Source organism: Xyrauchen texanus, chromosome 8, assembly GCF_025860055.1.
Source record: "Xyrauchen texanus isolate HMW12.3.18 chromosome 8, RBS_HiC_50CHRs, whole genome shotgun sequence".
In the NCBI taxonomy this organism is placed as follows: domain Eukaryota; kingdom Metazoa; phylum Chordata; class Actinopteri; order Cypriniformes; family Catostomidae; genus Xyrauchen; species Xyrauchen texanus.
Window position 1 is genome coordinate 44701946 of NC_068283.1, and position 20129 is coordinate 44722074.

The window sequence follows — 20129 nt, forward strand, 5'->3', positions numbered from 1 at the left end:
TTCAAATTTCTCATCTGATGGGAGGGGTGGGTGGGTACAAAAAGAAGTACTCCAGTTTCATTTCAACAAACAAGAAAACAAATGGTTGCCAGATGTTTTCTAACACTGAACACATTATATATTATATAATAAAACTCAAAGCTCTATCTTGACAAACTTAAGCAATGTTGTGTCATTTGAACTGTTATCTATTTTAGCAATATTTGGCGGGGACTGTCAATGTACTGTTTATTTGTCAAAATGTGTATTTACTACACATTTGACAAATGGACTGAAGTATTCTGAATTTTACTATTAAAGGGAATGGTGACCCAAAAATGGAAATCTGTCATTATTTACTCACCCTCATGTTGCTCAAATGCAATATGGCTTCCCTTCCTCCTTGAAACTCAAAAGAAGATGGTTGGTAGAATGTAGGGGCTGATATCCTCGGTCTGACTGGACTGTTCCAAAAGTGCTGATATTTAGTATAACAGCACTAAACTGTTTCAATGTATCACTAGAATTTCAATTGCATCGTTCTCAACGTTGGAACTGAACCATTTCTGTTGGTGGAGCATAAATAAAGTGTGCCTGAAGTTTCATTTTCTCAATATAAACTTCTGTCTTAGGGCTGTTCACGCAGGAAACGTTTTTGCATCCATCTGTGCTTTAGTATTGAAATTGGTTTTATTTAAAATGAGTTGTATCCATAAATGTCTGGATATCATGTTAGCAGAAGGATTCGCACCTTGTAAAACAAGTGGGAAATATTTGTACATTTTTGTTCGGTCTATGACTTGTATTTAGGCGCACAAACATCCTTTTGCTAATTGTATTTTTAATTTAAAAAATGTTAAACTTAAGCCAAGATAAAATGTTCTTCCCACGAATCCACTGATTTATGTGTCATCTCTTGAATGGGGATGTTTTCTCCGAAACATGGCAACAGTGCCAAAGGAAAAAACATTACAGCACATGCAAACCATTTCCTTAGTTTAAACAAATGAAACCTATTTGAATGGGGCAGCGTTCATGTCTGTACTGAACTGCCACTAGCTCACCATCATCCTGAATCTGCAGTGATACATATTGCTGCTTTTCTTCATAGTTTTTAGGGGCAAAGCAACTAATTCCCTCATTCTGCATCTTCTATTTCCTCTAGCTGGGAGTCTATGGCTGTTGCGTGTGGGAGTTAGAAATGCGAGGACTCAGGCGCAGTGGCAACAAAGGGCTTTATTAATAAAAACAAAACAAACAGAAACTACCCCGTAGGGGGAAAACTTCTTTGTCCAGGGCAGACAAATTAACAGACTGGCTGAGCTGGAGGAACAGGACAGGACACTGACCAAATGATTGGAACAAATATGGAGATACATCACAGGGTGAACAACCACAATGAACTGGCACAGGACAGAGAACACAGGGAGATTAAATAGGTAAGGAAATGAGGTGGTTAATGAGGGAAGGTAGGTGAGGCATATAACCTATTAACAAGGTAACAATGGGAAAGGGCCTAGACATGAGACCGATAGACGAACATATGGCAAACAAACACCATCATAAGCCATGTGCTCAAATGAAAAACAAGAGACAGAGAGCAACTGGCCAAGAATTATACACAAAGCCATGTGCTCAAACACAAACTGGGTCAGAAAATGGGTCACCACACAATAAACATGACCAAAGTGACAGTATCCTGACACTAACCCCCTTCAAAGGGATGCCACCTGGCATCTCAAAAGGGGAACAATTAACACAAGACAAGACCAACAAACAGACACAAGCACAAGGCTGGGCAGGAACCCAGGGTGGAGCTGGCGGCAGAGACACAGGTGGGGCTGGAGGTACGGGTAGGGTGGAGACAGGGTCCAGCGGGCCGCGAGGAGGGTCCAGGTAGGGGGTGTGGTCCAGCAGCCTGGGAGGAGGGTTGAGGAAGGGCGTCAGTCTGGATGAGATAGGTGGGACATTGATGTCCTCTAGGGTAGCTGCAGCAGGTATGGACCCCTCCTGGCAAGCTGCAGCAGATACTCACGCAGAAATGCATCTCCTCCTCCCACTCCTGCGGGCAGTGGGGAGAACAGCTGCAGTCTCGGCCACCTCCTGGCAGTCAGCCACAAGCTCCTCTGCCTCCTGGTGTTCAGCAGCAGGTTTGGCCGCCTCCTGACGGACAGCAGCGGGCCCCTCCACCTCCTGGCAGACAGCTGTGGGGATGGACGCTTACAGGGGCTGGGAGGTAGGAATATCAAAGATGGGTTCCAACTGCCTAAGTAGGAACCTCGTCTCCATGATCTCGCACACCTGGTCCACCTCCGCCCAGAAAGTCCAAATCCTTAAATCTCCCAGTCTAAGGGCTCATCCAGTCCAACCAGAAAAAACACTGGACTGTGTTGAGGAGTGCCTCAACATAAATCCCAAAAGGGCTGTTGCCCTGGCGACAATTTCTCAACCTGCATTCCATGGTCAGCTTCGGGGAGACCGGTTCCTGCCAAATTGGAGTAGGAGTCAATAAAATACCCATGCTTTGAGTCCTCGCTTTGGCCATTTAGTTCTGTCATGTGTGGGGGTTAAAGATGCCAGGACTCAGGAGCAGAGTGGCAACAAATGGCTTCATTAATAAAAAAACAAAACAAACAGAAACTACCCCACGCAATACCAAAGTGACAGTTTCCTGACAATGGCAGCACATAAAGTATGGTAAAAAGTTGTGAAATTTGGCACACTGATTGGAGAGGGTCTGAACAATCTTGATGCCAATTTTGGAGCCTCTACCGCAAAACATTTAGCGCCACCAACAGTTCAAAATTGAATACTAATACATATAATGTTTTTTCAGTAATTTCAACATTTTATTACATTTTATTTCTCGTCCTACAGCTTTCATAAAATGTTTCCCAAATGTGGGTCTATAGATCTTAAGACTGTCTATAATCCAGTTCAAAAGTTATCAAAAACATTTAACGCATCAATTACTTTGATGACAAGGACGCCAAACAAGAAGTGAGGCCGTTTTCATTTGCTTTGACTATTGACCTGAAACTTAATATGTGTATTTTCAACAGCTGTTTGAATGTGCAAGACTAGTTTGTTGACAGCACCACACAATGGCCAAAAATGCATGAATCATTAGCAGGTTCTGCAGAGTAGAATGATTAATAGATAGACCATTTATTGTCCTCAAAGAGGAAACTTGTTTCCACCGTCAGTGCGTAGAAAAACGACACCATACATGCTAACCATCAAAACAATCACAAACATAGAGGGGGAAAAATGGATAATAATAATTAAAAAAAAAAATAATAATAATTTGTCCATGACTGCCATACCCCTGATCCTGTAACTACACCCCCTACAGTGTTTTCAGAGCAAGCCTAACAAATGTCACTATTTAGACTGGACTGCCCAGGCCATGGATTGTCAAACTGGGGTGTTTGGGGGTCCGTGAACATTTTCAGAGAAAGAACAAAAAAAAAAAGATTAAATATTTTTACATTATTTTATGTTGTTACCATTTAATTCTGGAATTATGAGATTATTTGTAACTATTTTATTCTATTCAAAGTCATAATAAGAAATACAAACAGTTCAAAATAAAAATAAATCTGCATTTAATTTCATATATTATAATATATACTTATTTGTAAGAAATTAGGTTTGTAAATGACTATTCTCTGCAAAAGATGCTTTAAAACCTTTATTGTGAAATGCATTTGAAGGGAACAGAAAAGGTTTATGCATCTAACAATACTCCAATAGAAGAAACATACAAAAGTAAATAATTTCCTTTAGCTTTGGTAAAATCAGTACAGAAAAGCTAATCATTTAATTTTGCATATAGTAAAATACTTATAATATAATTTGTGCTATTTTTCTCACACTGGGCCTCTAGCATCAAGAAGTTTGAAAACCCCTGTTCAAGGCTATTTGCAAGTGTCAAACTACCAAACTTCTGTCCCACTCTTGTATGTAACTGTACCTTGCATACACTAGAGGACAGCAGAAATGCAGTAAATTATAGACATGAATCAAATACAGTTGAAATCCATGGACTTGGAGTATGTGTGAATCCACTGAAACACTGATGCAATCACACAAACTGACTAATAACTAAATAACTCAACAAAGTATGTTTGTGCAGCCAAGGACACTTAACCTCAACAGCAGTTCCCAAACATTCAGACAAAATTACTCTCCAGAAGTTGAGGATGAAAAGAAATATTAGGATAAATGCTGAAACGAATCTCTAATGATAGATCACATGCCTCAGGGCTGGGCTGTGTCTTTAACAGACAGAAATCTGCTTTTAATTCACACTCATGACCTTAAACAACCACACATACACACACACACACACACACACACACACGCTTTGTCTCAAATGATTCTATTTGTGATGAATGTGAGCGGAGAGGACCAGCCTGCCGCATCACAAACTTGTTCAGGCATGAGCTGAGATGTCGACTCAAGGGCATAAGAGCCCAGAGTGCAGAACATCCAAACTATAAAAGTCCAATACTCTAAGGCAGGTCTTTCTGGTGCTGTAGCCCCGTCAGAAATGTGCGCAGCTCCCCCAAGCATTTCTTAAAGATGTAAACATTTTTAATCAGGGGTGCAGGACTTATGGGAAGACCAGATGTGCAGCTAAACAAGAGGATAAGTACATCAGAGACTCTAGTTTGAGAAATAGACACCTCACATGTCCTCCGCTGACAGCTTCATTGAATTCTACCCGCTCAACACCAGTTTCATGTACAACAGTAAAGAGAAGACTCAGGAGGACTTATGGGAAGAACTGCAAAGAAAAAGACACTTTTGAAACAGAAAAACAGAAAGAAAAGGTTCGAGTGGGCAAAGAAACACAGACATTGGACAACAGATAATTGGAAAAGAGTGTTATGGATCTTCACCCCATTGAGCTTTTGTGGGATCAGTTAGACTGTGAGGTGTGTGAGAAGTGCCCGACAAGACAGACACATCTATGGCAAGTGCTACAGGAAGTGTGGGGTGAAAGTTCAAGTGCTACAGGAAGTGTGGGGTGAAAGTTCAAGTGCTACAGGAAGTGTGGGGTGAAAGGTCAAGTGCTACAGGAAGTGTGGGGTCAAAGGTCAAGTGTTACAGGAAGTGTGGTTTGAAAGGTCAAGTGCTACAGGAAGTGTGGGGTGAAAGGTCAAGTGCTACAGGAAGTGTGGGGTCAAAGGTCACCGGAGTATCTGGACAAACTGACAGCTGGAATAACAAGGATCTGCAAAGCTGTCATTGCTGCACATGGAGGATTATTTGATGAGAACTCGTTGAAGTAGTTTTAAGATTTTGTTTCAAATTGTAATAGTCAATTTTCACATTATTAATGTCCTGACTATACACTGTGATCAGTTGAATGCCACTTTTGTCAATAAAAGAACCAATTTTCTTCCCAAATAGCAAAATCTGCACATTATTCCACACTTTTGGCTGCCAGTGTATGTATAAAACAAACTCTATGGTCTTGATTATATTTGTTTGGGGGGAGGAGTCGATTAGGCTATGTCCTCAGGTAAAAGCACGCATAAGCGATCATTTGAAGTTGATCGTCAACATCAATAACAATAGAAAGCGATCTAATATGAAGCAAAAGATACGTGCAGTACTAACAAGTGTAGGATTGGTGGAACACAAATTTTTGTTAATTACTTGAATTAAGTTTGCTAGGAAGAGTCTAGCTCACTAGTTAAGTCTTTATGCATTCATGACACAATTTAGTTATTTTATCAGCACACCCCTGGGGAACTGGCCATCAGGAAAACCGGGACATTTCCAGGTGGGCTGGTTGCAAAACGGGGCCGAATGGGCCACGATAAGCTGAAATAGGCCACCGTGTAATGCAGAACGGGCCACAAAATGGGGCAGCGATATGCAGAAAAGGACAGCGACACCGCCCCCCACCCTCAACAACTTTTGGGCCAGTTTCTATGTAAAATCCTTCCCAGTCCGCCACTCTGCACCTCCAACAAAACAATCCAGACGCCACCTCTGCAAGTGAACTATGCGGTCCAGTTAAACTCTTAAGCCTTTATTTTAAACATGGAAGGAAGACTTTTGTTTGTAGTAGAGTTGACAAAGGCTTTTACTGCTGTGAACTCCTCTCATCCGCTCTTCTGTTTACAAAAACCCAGTTTTATGGGGTTACTTAGTAGGTACTTTTAGCGGCCAAGCATATTTAGAACTACGAAAATGTGTAATTAGTGAATCCAGAGCGCTGTCAATATAATGCGCTCAGCACTCACTCCATACATACACCAACATGAGCCAAGCACACACTTGCTCAATGGTAACCATATTAAAGGATAACATTTTATGTATCCTAAATGCACACATTCAAATATGATTTTATTTATTATTTAGTTTTAATGAGACCTTCATTTGACAAAAAGAAAAACTTTTAAAAATCGGTTTGATTTATTAAAAATCCACCCCTGGGACATGAAAGAACCCGAAGTTGAGGAAACTCCTGTATACATTTACATCTAAATATGCAAAAGTTTTCTGTTGTTTTATTAAAAAGAGTTCATTATAATGACCCCAACACAAACTCTAACAGTAGAAGAAGTGTACTCTATGATATATTCACCACAGCGCAGTGGACTTCTCCCTCTTTATGATTATGTCAATAAAAGTGCATAAAGTCAAGAGTCTTTATGGTTCGGTCATGACACACACACGCATGCACACACACGCACACACACACGCACGTACGCATTTCACCCACTGACACCTACCAGACTAAATCTAGTTTTTATTTGATTAGTCACAAACATGAACAAGCTGCATCATGCTAACTCTGATTTCTGATGAGTTTGATTATGGTGTTCAGTGCACTGGGGGAAAGTTTCATGTGTTGATGTGATTTTAGGTCATCTGGAGGTAGGTGAAAAGCAGAGTGTGTCTGAACGATGACCGTGCAGATATTTCGAGGACGTATGTGGTAAAACAAACTCACGGTGACTGTAACAGATCTGCTGCAGGAGTTTTAGCTACTATAGAAAACAAACGTTTGTAACTTACTGTATATCACAGAGTTTCTGCTACACAGACATTTTGCATCAAGTTACTGTTTGTTTTTATCATGTAGTGATTGAGCAACACATTTCAATTTACTCACTGTGCTCAGAAGTCTGCAATCAAATCAACAATTGACTCATTTGTGTATGTTGATTTTTTCCCAAGGACTTTTAAGGAGACTTTAAGAAACTAAATCTAAAACTAATCTGAACATTGACAGACACGGTTCCAACCATGTGTTAATGTCTTGACGTGAGGTGGAGACACATATTTGCTGTTAAACTCTTCGGTGGGATGTATTGTATGTTTTCTTGAGGTAAATGTAGTTGTATAGAGCTTTTCACAATACACACACACACACACAAATAATTTGATTGCAGACTTTGGTGTCTTTGCAAATCTGAGCACAGTTAGAGACATCGAGACCTCTTTTGAAACTCTTGGAGACACATTTGACAATAAAGGGGTCTTTGTCTCGGGAGAAACATCTGAGAAGCACAAAATCTTGCATTGTGTTCTGAGAAAAACAACTGAGGTCTTAAAGAATCTCAATGAGGAATGTATGGATGTCAGACAAGAGTGTTTGAGGAAAAAAAGCTTGAGAAAACGTGCAAGTATGTGATTGAGTGAGTGTGTGTGAGAGAGAGAGAAAGAAAGAGAGAGAGAGAGAGAGAGAGAGAGAGAGAGCAGATAAAAGAGAGGAAAGGGGAGGACCGTCTTCATTCAGCAGCAACTCTTCAACAGGAGAGAGAGACTCTTGGAAGCACACAGAGAGACAGAAAAGAGACTAAGGCAGTGAGACAGCAGGGACACACACATCTCTCTGAAGTGTGTGTGTGTGGAGTATTTTCTCAGCTATTGTTCTGAATGGAGCGAGATGGATTTGTGGAGCACACAGAGGCTCCTGAGATGCTCACAGAGGAGGACATGTGTGTGATCCAGGACACATGGAGACCCGTCAACGACAACAAAGAGGACGCTGGAGTCGCTGTACTCGTCAGGTACTGTTTGTCTGTCTAACTTCAGCTTTACTCTTATTTACACATGTGGGGCTTTATAAACCCAGCGACCACTAACAAATGGTACCATATTATAACTATGGTTTACAATTTGAATACGGTGGTGTTTTAGGCACAGTGTCAAAGTAATACCACAGATATGTACCATGGTAATACAAAGTTTTTGGAAATGTACCATGATAATACCTTATTGGGACATTTATCATGGTAATACTGTCACAGGCTAACCTGTTGTAAAATCTTCTTAAATCAGGTGTGTTTTTTTGTGGTTGGTTTTGGGGTTTTGTTTTCTTTTCAGTACAATCAAGGTACATATTCCAAATAAGGCCACAACACTTTATCAAATGTCAGTTACCTTTATTTCATTAACATTTCCACAATCATCATGCCTGCTGCTCATTTTCAGGTTCACATGCTGTATAGCCAAACAGTTCTCCGGGTTTGATCCAGTTTTAAAGCTTTGGTCACACCCATTCAATTGGGCTGTACCATTAATTATTTTTGTCACAGGGGGAACTTTTATAACAGCAGGTTTTGTCTTAGTTTTGCTGTTTATTTCCCTTCTGTTATCATGTATTGTGTGGACTAGTTGCATATTGGGTGGGCTGATATTCTAGGCACCATTTTCTATGTTTAAACATGTAATTGTTTATTTTGTCCCCCACATTGGTTCATTCTAAGGGAGGAGCTAGACCATATAAAAAGGGTACTGATAGCGCTCAGGTTGTCTTTTCTTTTCTATTTTGAGGAGAGGTTGATGAAACTGTGTTGTGGACATGGGCCATTGTTTTGTACATTATTGCAATTTTCTTTTGTGAAGTTATTGTTTATACTTATGTAAATACTTTTGCACCATAATAAACACTTCTTGGGATCTACCAGCACATAATTTTTACTCCGACCATTAGACCACTTAACAAATACCATGACTTCTATGGTAAAACCATGTTTTTGGACATTTACTATAGCAATACCATGTTTTTGGACCTGTACCATGGTTATACCATTAATTTTGGACATTTACTATAGTAATGCTATATGTTTGCATTTTTATTTAGACATATTGAGCCGTTACATCTGGACTCCCAAATGTAGTGTAGTGGTTACAGGTTGCTGGTTCGATTCCCACAAGAAGTGAGAACACGAGTGTGCTCTTGATCAAAACACTTAATGTCAGTTTACTCCAGGTGGATTGACGCTGTGATAAATCCAGGGTGTTGCTCTATGGTCACATCCGCTGGAACGGCTTGTGTGATGATGCATAATGATTAATATTGTCTTCGATGGAAGGAAAAGGCAGTAAATTGGGTGCAGGAGGGTTGCTGGAGGAAATGTGGGTAGCAGTGAGGTTTGAACACCCTCAGAGCAGTGACTGCTGGGATTTCTATAATATTCTTGTCTCTAGAGATGACTCGAGTCTTTCTTTCAAAGTCTATGAGATTGTTTTTTTTTTTTGTGCTGTATTGTAATCTCTCTCTCTCTCTCTCTCGTTTTTCTTCTGATGTTCTAAAATCTTGTGAATTTGAGCTTATCGTTCAGCCACAGTGGGAAGTTTTTCCACATCAAATCCTCCCATTACCTCACCCCCTCCCTGCAGAAGACATTCCTTCATTTTTTTTTTTACCTCCATGCTTTAAAAACATCTCTAACAGTCCATTGTGCTGTATTTTGATGGATGTTTTGTAGTTGAAAGTCATTTCAGAGCTCCGAAACGATTCTCTAAAGATAACAGCTCACATGCTCTCTGAAGACGACACCTGAAGAGCTCTGATAAAGATTTATAATTAGACTCCGCTACTGAAATGAGATTGATTTCTCAGAGGGGATATGTGCTTTTAAGTGGACTGCTCAGATCATATAGTCTCACTCTCCTTCTCAAATGAAGCAGGTCTGTTGAATTATTCAGCTAATAATATAGCTGTTATCAACAGTTATTTACTTTACCATAGGTTGTTCTAAACCCATATGCTTATGTTTTTTTTAACATGGGAAGGAAATTTAGAAGACTCTTGATTACCTTTCATAGAATGACACCAAACTGCTCAGAAATGGACAAGCAAACAGTAAAAATCTCGTTGTGCATTTAGCTTTAATATCACTATGATTGTTTCACGTTTGTAGTCTGCAAGTTTTTACTGTCTTTTTTTCATCCACTAATCATTGACGATAGAATCACGGCGACTGCGGTTCAGAGCTAGCCTGCTCAACCACGAGTTATGGCCCACATTAAGAGAACAACGTCAATAAATCCTGTTTTACCTCCTGTTTTATATGGCATCATTGTTAAAGTTTTGCCGTGGTAATATAATTGTTTTTGGGATATTTATTATGGTAATATCATTGTTTTTGGACATGTACTATGGTAATACCAATTTTTGGGGATATTAACTATGTAATGCCATTATTTTGGACATGTACAATTTTTGGGGATATTTACTATGGTAATGCCATTATTTTGGACATGTACAATTTTTGGGGATATTTACTATGGTAATGCCATTATTTTGGACATGTACAATTTTTGGGGATATTTACTATGGTAATGCCATTATTTTGGACATGTACAATTTTTGGGGATATTTACTATGGTAATGCCATTATTTTGGACATGTACAATTTTTGGGGATATTTATTATGGTAATGCCAGTATTTTGGACATGTACAATTTTTGGGGATATTTACTATGGTAATGCCATTATTTTGGACATCTGCAATGGTAATACCAATTTTTGGGGATATTAACTATGTAATGCCATTATTTTGGATATTTACTATGGTAATGCCATTATTTTGGACATCTGCAATGGTAATACCAATTTTTGGGGATATTTACTATGGTAATGCCATTATTTTGGACATGTACAATTTTTGGGGATATTTATTATGGTAATGTCATTATTTTGTACATGTACAATGGTAATACCAATTTTTGGGGATATTTATTATGGTAATGTCATTATTTTGTACATGTACAATGGTAATACCAATTTTTGGGGATATTTATTATGGTAATGTCATTATTTTGTACATGTACAATGGTAATACCAATTTTTGGGGATATTTATTATGGTAATGCCATTATTTTGGACATGTGCAATGGCAATGCCATGTATCAGTAATTACCATAGCATTGTAATACCATATATGTATAATGGGGTTAACGTGATTTCTTCTTTTCTTGATGGAGAAGAGCCTCTTTTCCTTTTGTTGTTTGACTTTCAGTCGAGGCATCTGGAGTTGTTGTGGTTTAACTAACTCGTACATTGTTGTCATTAAGAGGTGAAATATAGTTGAACAGTGCAAAAGGGGGGCATCTCATCTCCTAGAGGGTTTTTCGAATTGCATCTCTATCCAATCTTTCAATTAATACTAAACCAACAACCCTTCGGGTCGATCTTACAGATATTTAACCACATGTCAACCACTGTACATTTATGTAATGACTATTTCGGAATAGACATGTTGAGTATACAGCACGCATCAGGCACGCCTGCCTGCAAGATAAAGCATCTTTTAAAACATTAAGCACTTTAAAGGAAACTAAAGGGTTGTGGACACAAGATAACACGGCAAGTGTTGAATGGAGGAGATGTGCCAAAATACACAATCATAACAAACACCCCTCGAGCAGTCACCCATTTAAACAGATGTGTTGAAATTCGCTCCCTGAGGATGCTTTAACATTCAGGGTCACAGGATTTATGATTCGCTGGTTATTGGGAAAGTAGCCCATCAATTTTGTTAAACAGTTTTTAACGGAGACAGTTTTAGGCCTTTAGCTTTCAAAGGAACAGCATCTGAACGTGTTATATGAGAAGAACAGCAGCATTCCAGACCAGAGGTCATCTTCATTAACACGGAAACATTAACACTCACTGACTAACAGCTGCCGTTAAGAGCATTTAAAGGGTCGTTTCAACTGTGGGTCAAATAGCAAAACGTTTAGACAGACAACAGCTACATTTGCTCTCGCCAAAGCAAGCATCTCAAAAATGGAAGTTCTTGAGTCACTAAAAATGGAAGTGAAGGGGCCAATTTTTGGAGGGTATAAAGGCAGAAAGGTGAAGCTTATAATTTTATAAAAGCATTCATTCTTCTGTTAAAACTTGTGTATTATTTGAGCTGTAAAGTTCTTTAAATCGTCATTCTTTCAATTTGTAATAAACATTACGGCACCAATGCTGGTGATTGAGCTTAGCTTGCAAGTCATTAATAAGTAAAGCAAGTGAAGAAATTCGAGATGCACCGATGTTTCGGCCAAACGTCGGTATTGGCCGATAAATGCAGTCTGGCTTGTGTTGGGGGCGGGACTATCTGTTTGCTCGATCAACATTGGGGGTAGCATCAAAAACGCAGACCTACCAAACTATCAGTATCGGCTCATGTTGTTGCAAATAATAAGATATCGTATCTGCATACAAATGTTTAAATCCCACCTAGCAATGCCATAGCAACTAGGGATGCACCGATACCACTTTTTCTCTCCCAATCCAATTCCGATATCTGAATTTTCGGTATGATTCCAATACCAGTGTATACCATCGCTTATAATATAGGGAATATATTGGAGTGGTGGTGGTGTAGTGGCTAAAGCACAGGGCTGTTAATCAGAAGGTTGCTGGTTCTAACCCCACGGTCACCACCATTGTGTCCTTGAGTAAGACACTTAACTCCAGGTTGCTCTGGGGGGATTGTCCCTGTAATAAGTGCTCTGTAAGTCACTTTGGATAAAAGCATCTGCCAAATGCATAAATGTAAATAATATCTATATCTCCCTGTGTGGAACTAATTGGGGGTTCTCATTTATATGTAAAGAAACACAAACCACTGCACGAGTCATCTGGACTATGTTTTTATGTGGTGCTTTTATGTCTTTTTTGGAGCATGACAGTAACGGCCATGAATAACACACAGTATCGGATTTGGATCGGACTCGTCATACCGATATTGATCCATCTAAAAACGTCCGTATTGGAGCCGATACGATCCAGACATCGGATTGGTGCATCCCTAAGAGCAACCGTACAGAACGCCCTAGCAACCACTTAGCAACAAACTAAAAACCATCCAGAACACCCTAGAATCTGCATGGCAACGGCATCAACAACACCTTCATGCTAACAAGCAACTTTGGTGTTCGTGTTGGCATTATACACAATCACATTTTCTTCATAAGAATTCAAAGGAATACTCATTTAAGAGATTCGCACCTGTGACCGACGCTTCAAAACAGACAAAAACAAACACCAGCTGAACCTGAGAGACAGAGATGAATTGGTGACACAAACATTAAACGGGCTGCGAGCGTCTGGATGAAGCTCAGGTTAATAATAACACAAAGAAACACAGCTGAGCTTTGAACTACACAGCTGTGACACCGGCTTCAGGGTTTACCATGTCAAATGTGTGACACACCTCAAAACTCGAACTGCTTCTCAGATCAATACATTTAAGTTGAGTGGAACAGACTTTCCATGAGTTTCTTTGAGTACATCTGCAGATAGGCCAAAACACACTTTCTCGCACATGCGTGCGCGCACACACACACACACACACACACACACACACACACACACGCTTCTCCCATTTATTTTCATGCACTGTGTCGCGCTTGTCTTTTAAAGACCCCATGAAATGGTAGGACACAGTGGCGTAGGAAAGGGTGTGTTGGGGCTGGGCCCACTCAGAATATTATTATTTTAATTTTTTTTTACTTAAAACAGTTGAAAAATGCATAAATCCTGATTTCTGAAAGTGTGAAATAACTGTTTGAATGTGCTGCCTTTCTGGTGCTAAGGACAATTTGGAGATAGTAAATCTGGCTAAGCCCTTGATATGACATTACTTTATATCATGCATTGAAAATACTTGTCAGTCATGAGTTTTTAATAGGGTATTTTAAAAATATATAGTATCACAAAACTAATATCATATATATATATATATATATATATATATATATATATATATATATTAGTTCTATGGTCATATATTCTTGCTATGGCCCGTAACTGTAAGTACTGTATGTTCCTGCAGGTTCTTCGGAGACTTCCCATCGGCTAAGCAGTACTTCCCTCTGTTCCGTGACATCCAGGATCCGGAGGAGATGCGTCAAAACATTCACCTGAAGAAACACGCCCTGCGGGTGATGAATGCCCTCAACATGATGGTGGAGAACCTCCGTGATGGAGACAAACTCAACAGCATCTTCCAGCAGATGGGCAAATCCCATGCCATCAGACACAAGGTGGACCCTGTGTACTTTAAAGTAAGTATAAAACAAAGATAACAAAGTTTCTCTTCAGGTATATTCTGACTTGCTAGTAGTATGCAGTATGTGGTATGCACATTTGTATATGTTCGGATGTATAGCATAATATTACTATTTATTCAGTAGTATGCATACTGTGCACGTTATGCACATTTACAGATATGCTATTCTTTAAACTGTATGTTATGAAATACTAGCATACTACTATTATTCTTTATGCAGTAGTATGCGTACTGTGCACGGTTTGCCTAGTTTAGATATATTAGCATACTACTATTATTCTTTATGCAGTAGTATGCGTACTGTGCACAGTATGCCCCGTTTAGATATATTAGCATACTACTATTATTCTTTATGCAGTAGTATGCGTACTGTGCACGGTATGCCCAGTTTAGATATATTAGCATAATACTATTATTCTTTATGCAGTAGTATGCATACTGTGCACGGTATGCCCAGTTTAGATATATTAGCATAATACTATTATTCTTTATGCAGTAGTATGCATACTGTGCACGGTATGCCCAGTTTAGATATATTAGCATACTACTATTATTCTTTATGCAGTAGTATGCATACTGTGCACGGTATGCCCAGTTTAGATATATAAGCATACTACTATTATTCTTTATGCAGTAGTATGCATACTGTGCACGGTATGCCCAGTTTAGATATATTAGCATACTACTATTATTCTTTATGCAGTAGTATGCATACTGTGCACGGTATGCCCAGTTTAGATATATTAGCATACTACTATTATTCTTTATGCAGTAGTATGCATACTGTGCACGGTATGCCCAGTTTAGATATATTAGCATAATACTATTATTCTTTATGCAGTAGTATGCATACTGTGCACGGTATGCCCAGTTTAGATATATTAGCATACTACTATTATTCTTTATGCAGTAGTATGCATACTGTGCACGGTATGCCCAGTTTAGATATATTAGCATACTACTATTTTTCTTTATGCAGTAGTATGCATACTGTGCACGGTATGCCCAGTTTAGATATATTAGCATACTACTATTATTCTTTATGCAGTAGTATGCATACTGTGCACGGTATGCCCAGTTTAGATATATTAGCATACTACTATTATTCTTTATGCAGTAGTATGCATACTGTGCACGGTATGCCCAGTTTAGATATATTAGCATACTACTATTATTCTTTATGCAGTAGTATGCATACTGTGCACGGTATGCCCAGTTTAGATATATTAGCATAATACTATTATTCTTTATGCAGTAGTATGCATACTGTGCACGGTATGCCCAGTTTAGATATATTAGCATACTACTATTATTCTTTATGCAGTAGTATGCATACTGTGCACGGTATGCCCAGTTTAGATATATTAGCATACTACTATTATTCTTTATGCAGTAGTATGCATACTGTGCACGGTATGCCCAGTTTAGATATATTAGCATACTACTATTATTCTTTATGCAGTAGTATGCATACTGTGCACGGTATGCCCAGTTTAGATATATTAGCATACTACTATTATTCTTTATGCAGTAGTATGCATACTGTGCACGGTATGCCCAGTTTAGATATATTAGCATACTACTATTATTCTTTATGCAGTAGTATGCATACTGTGCACGGTATGCCCAGTTTAGATATATTAGCATACTACTATTATTCTTTATGCAGTAGTATGCATACTGTGCACGGTATGCCCAGTTTAGATATATTAGCATACTACTATTATTCTTTATGCAGTAGTATGCATACTGTGCACGGTATGCCCAGTTTAGATATATTAGCATACTACTATTATTCTTTATGCAGTAGTATGCATACTGTGCACGGTATGCCCAGTTTAGATATATTAGCATACTACTATTATTCTTTATGCAGTAGTATGCATACTGTGCACGGTATGCCCAGTTTAGATATATTAGCATACTACTATTATTCTTTATGCAGTAGTATGCATACTGTGCACGGTATGCCCAGTTTAGATATACTATATTTTTTCAGATATACCAGCTGCTACTGTTACTATATCTGCAATAGTATGCACTGTATCTATCTATACTAAAGTAAAGGTTCAGCCATATTAGTATTTATGAAATAGTATGTATACAACTATACTTTAATATATATGTTTAGACATATTTGCATATTACAACTCCTTTTTTTCAGCAGTTTGTATACTGTAATAGTGTATAAAATGAACACCATTCTAATATTTTTCACTAGCACTACATACTTTTACTGAACAGCGACGCCATTCGCTTAAACATGCAATGCAATCATGTGACAATAGTGTAGCATTTTTTGCATACTATTTCACATACTCATTTTTAAAAAGGGGATGATGGCTACATTTTTCAGTACTTGGGATTTTTAAAAATAGTATGCACTGCGCAGTATGCAGTACATTAGCTGAGCACACAATCACTGCACAAGGATTTAATGACTGATCTAATCTTTTGTCCTTTTTCACAGATTCTGGCTGGTGTGATTGTGGAGGTACTGGTAGAAGCATTCCCACAATCCTTCAGTGTGCCGTCAGTTCAGGGGTCGTGGTCTAAGCTCTTGGGTGTCCTATACTGGCAGATGAAGAGAGTGTACGCTGAAGTCGGCTGGGAGTCCATCAAAAACAGCACAAAGTGACGGAGAACGACAGCAAATGGATTAGTTTAACTGGATATAAACAATCAGCAGGGTGACAGACAGGTGGACAGTCTGATTCCCGTTCAGACCCCGCCCATCTTTACTAGACCCCGCCCAGGAACTGACACCAAAGATTGTTTCAGAAAGCTCATACACTTGATTCATTTCTATATTTAATGGTTAAAAAGACAAGAGTGCTTAAGGAAATATATTCATACATTGGCAGTATTAAAACGGATATTTAATCATGTAAACACCTTCCCGTATGCGTTACGTATGCTCTGAAATAAACCGTGTTGATCGATAATGGCATCTGTACATTAATTACACATACTCCAGATACATCAACGGCCAGTACACAACCACTTATCACCTACAAGAATGTGCATTTTTGAGTTTAATGAATAAAAAATCGTAACAAATATTGAGTGCAATTTACGTGAATGATTTTGGAAGAGATTGGGTGTTTTTGTAATTGTGCTGTGTGTGTCCGTCCGGTGTGCACTACTAATCAAAATGAATCACAGGGATTAATGTGTGATAGACTTCTTTTTGTACTTAATATAAACTTTTGTAACTGTGAAATAATCAGTTATTCAGAAATAAAATCTGAAGTTTGAGGACTCATGATTTATGCATTATTGTCTGTCGCTCTATCAATCACTTTACTCAGACATGTGAAAGATGTTTCTGCAACAATTTGCTGTGATCATCGCTGCTCCACTCCTTATCGTACTTCATTATGCCCAAAACTCTATTTCGACTCGTCCCTCCTCTTCTTTAAAAAGCTAAAATCAGTGAGGCACTTACAATGGAAGTGAATGTGGCCAGTAGTGTGAAACTCAACGTTTACAAAAGCACCTACATTCATTCTTCTGATTTAAAGTTGTTTAAATCGTAGTTTTTGTTACGTTGTCATGGCAACATGCATGTAGTTGTAAAATTGGCTATTACTTCACACAGAATATGTAAGTGATTTTATCACTCTATAATAATGATAGCGCATAATGTTTGTGTTGTGGTTATACTTATACTGTGAGTAATATAACTAGGGGTCGACCGATAGTGGATTTTACTGATATGAAAACTACGGTGGCTGAAATGGCAGATGAACGATTAATCTGCCCATTTTGTTTTTCTAAAATGGATTTGTAGAATGATACAAATGTATAACTCTTTTCTTACTATGAAGAACAGTCGTTGAATCTGCAAAAGTCCAAAAACAAAAAAAAAACAAAAGCAGTTTATTGTGCAATCAAAATCCCAATAATAATAACCAGAAAAAATGACAAACAATCGGCACCGATTAATCGGTAAAACCGATATATCAGTCTACCTCTAATTTTAACATTTACAAATTGAATCCATTTACTTCCATTATACATCCAAACAAATAAATAACTATATATACACACACACACACACACACACACACACACACTGTATATACATATACACAAACAATTAAACAAATAAATTTAGTTCTCTTAAAATAGGCGCGTATATGTATATATAGGGGTAAAAAAAATATATATATATATGCCTATTTTTAAATCATTTCTATGGGTAATATTTATTATGCAATTAATAAAACAATTAAACATTTTCATTTTGTTTGGTTAAATATTAGTCAATTAAATTTGATGGAATTTCGTTATGAAATTGAAATGCGTTAATCTTAAATACATTTTATAAATAATACTTTTGTGTAAGTGCTGTAACAGAGTTGTGCTTTTTTAAATAAACAAGTAACAGGTTGAAATAGTTTTTGTGGTGATCAACATTATGACAAAAATGCTGTTGATTGAGCTAGACTTTATTAGGACATTCATGTATAATAAAAGGATATTCATTTTAGATGTTAGAAACACACAGATAATATATATATATATATATATATATGTACAGTATGTTGTTCCTCATGATTAAAGGATGGAAGCGGAATGGGAGAGCATGTTCTCATGTTAACATGGTGTGGAAACTATGTAGGTAAATTTTTAAGGAACAATGTTTGATTAAATCTATATTATATTCTGCCACATTTATCAGTACCTGCAGTACTGTATGTGTGAGATGATCACACCAGAAGAACAGCGGTCTGCAGGTGCTATCGGCGACATATTCAACCACTGACCTCATACAAATTGACATGGAAATATGAAAACTTCATTATCAAGAGCGGCATTATACCATACATGCCAGTGTTTCAAGATAAAGCAGCGATCAGGAGTGTCAGTCTGGATCAAATCAAGGGAACTCAACATGAGAAATATCATCCAGTCTGATAGCAGAGCTGGGAGTGTGTGTGTTTACACAGATGCGCTCGGAGCAGATGTAAAAACGTCCTGCAGCTCGAGAACAATTTGAGAACTGTGACCAATTTAAACCACACAGAAGGAAGAAAAGCTTTAAGAGATATAGTTAGACAGACACAGACCGGTCAGACCACCTACAGCTCACTTCATGAAGTGGAACATGCACCCAATATATTTTCCCGAATTCCTGAATTTTCCCAATCATTTCTTGTTCAGTTATCATTTCACATTAGTGTGTGAGGTTAGTGCTAAATATGTACAAAGTCTTACAAACGCTTTTTACTGTTCTATCAATAAATAATTTCATAATTATCGGTTATCGTATCAGCCAACAAATTCCACTTCGTTTCATCCCTAACTGTAAAAGTCACAATTTTGGTAAAACAGACTCATTCAAAAGGTCTTTAAGAATATGAGAAGACAAATTCAGTCTATAAAGTGTGTTCAAGCTTTCGATTTATGCATTGATGTACAGTGAATAGTGTTGACCTGGCAGATATTCATGTGTAAGTGTAAGGTTTATTACCGTTTAGACAATGCAAATCGCTTATGCCAATAATGCTTCTTTCAAACTTGAAATGATCTATCTGTCCCAGAACACTCTGGAGTGTTTTCATGCAGAGATTAGACCACAGATTACTTCGTCTGACTCAGCAAAACAGAGGATTGAGGGATTAGTCTTCTCTCAAACAACCAGAGCTGCAACCACAACACAAGAAGTCAGTCAGATAGAGTCTGCCCAGAAGAACATTTTATACTGTGAGATAACTGAACTCTTTCTCAGGAGAAAACACTGAGCAGCAGACTTCAGCTAAAGTCTATGTTTGCTCTATTTAATATCAGGAGAAAAAAATGAAGATAATAAAA

At 38.1% G+C, this 20129-nt stretch overlaps 1 protein-coding gene across 1 annotated transcript; it reads left to right on the forward strand.

Moving 5' to 3' along the window:
• Window positions 1–7727: 7727 nt before the first annotated feature.
• LOC127648348 (cytoglobin-1-like) lies at window positions 7728–17564 on the forward strand. Its single transcript, XM_052133010.1, has 3 exons — window positions 7728–8018; window positions 14073–14304; window positions 16780–17564. The coding sequence occupies exons 1-3, from the start codon at window positions 7885–7887 to the stop codon at window positions 16945–16947; spliced, it is 534 nt and encodes a 177-aa protein (XP_051988970.1). The 5' UTR covers window positions 7728–7884; the 3' UTR covers window positions 16948–17564.
• The last annotated feature ends 2565 nt before the right edge of the window (window positions 17565–20129 follow it).

Coding starts and splice junctions, on each gene's coding strand:
- LOC127648348 (XM_052133010.1), top strand. CDS start 7,885: ATGGAGCGAGATGGATTTGTGGAGCACACAGAGGCTCCTGAGATGCTC. Junction 8,019..14,072: donor GGAGTCGCTGTACTCGTCAG/GTACTGTTTGTC, acceptor ATGTTCCTGCAG/GTTCTTCGGAGACTTCCCAT. Junction 14,305..16,779: donor TGGACCCTGTGTACTTTAAA/GTAAGTATAAAA, acceptor CCTTTTTCACAG/ATTCTGGCTGGTGTGATTGT.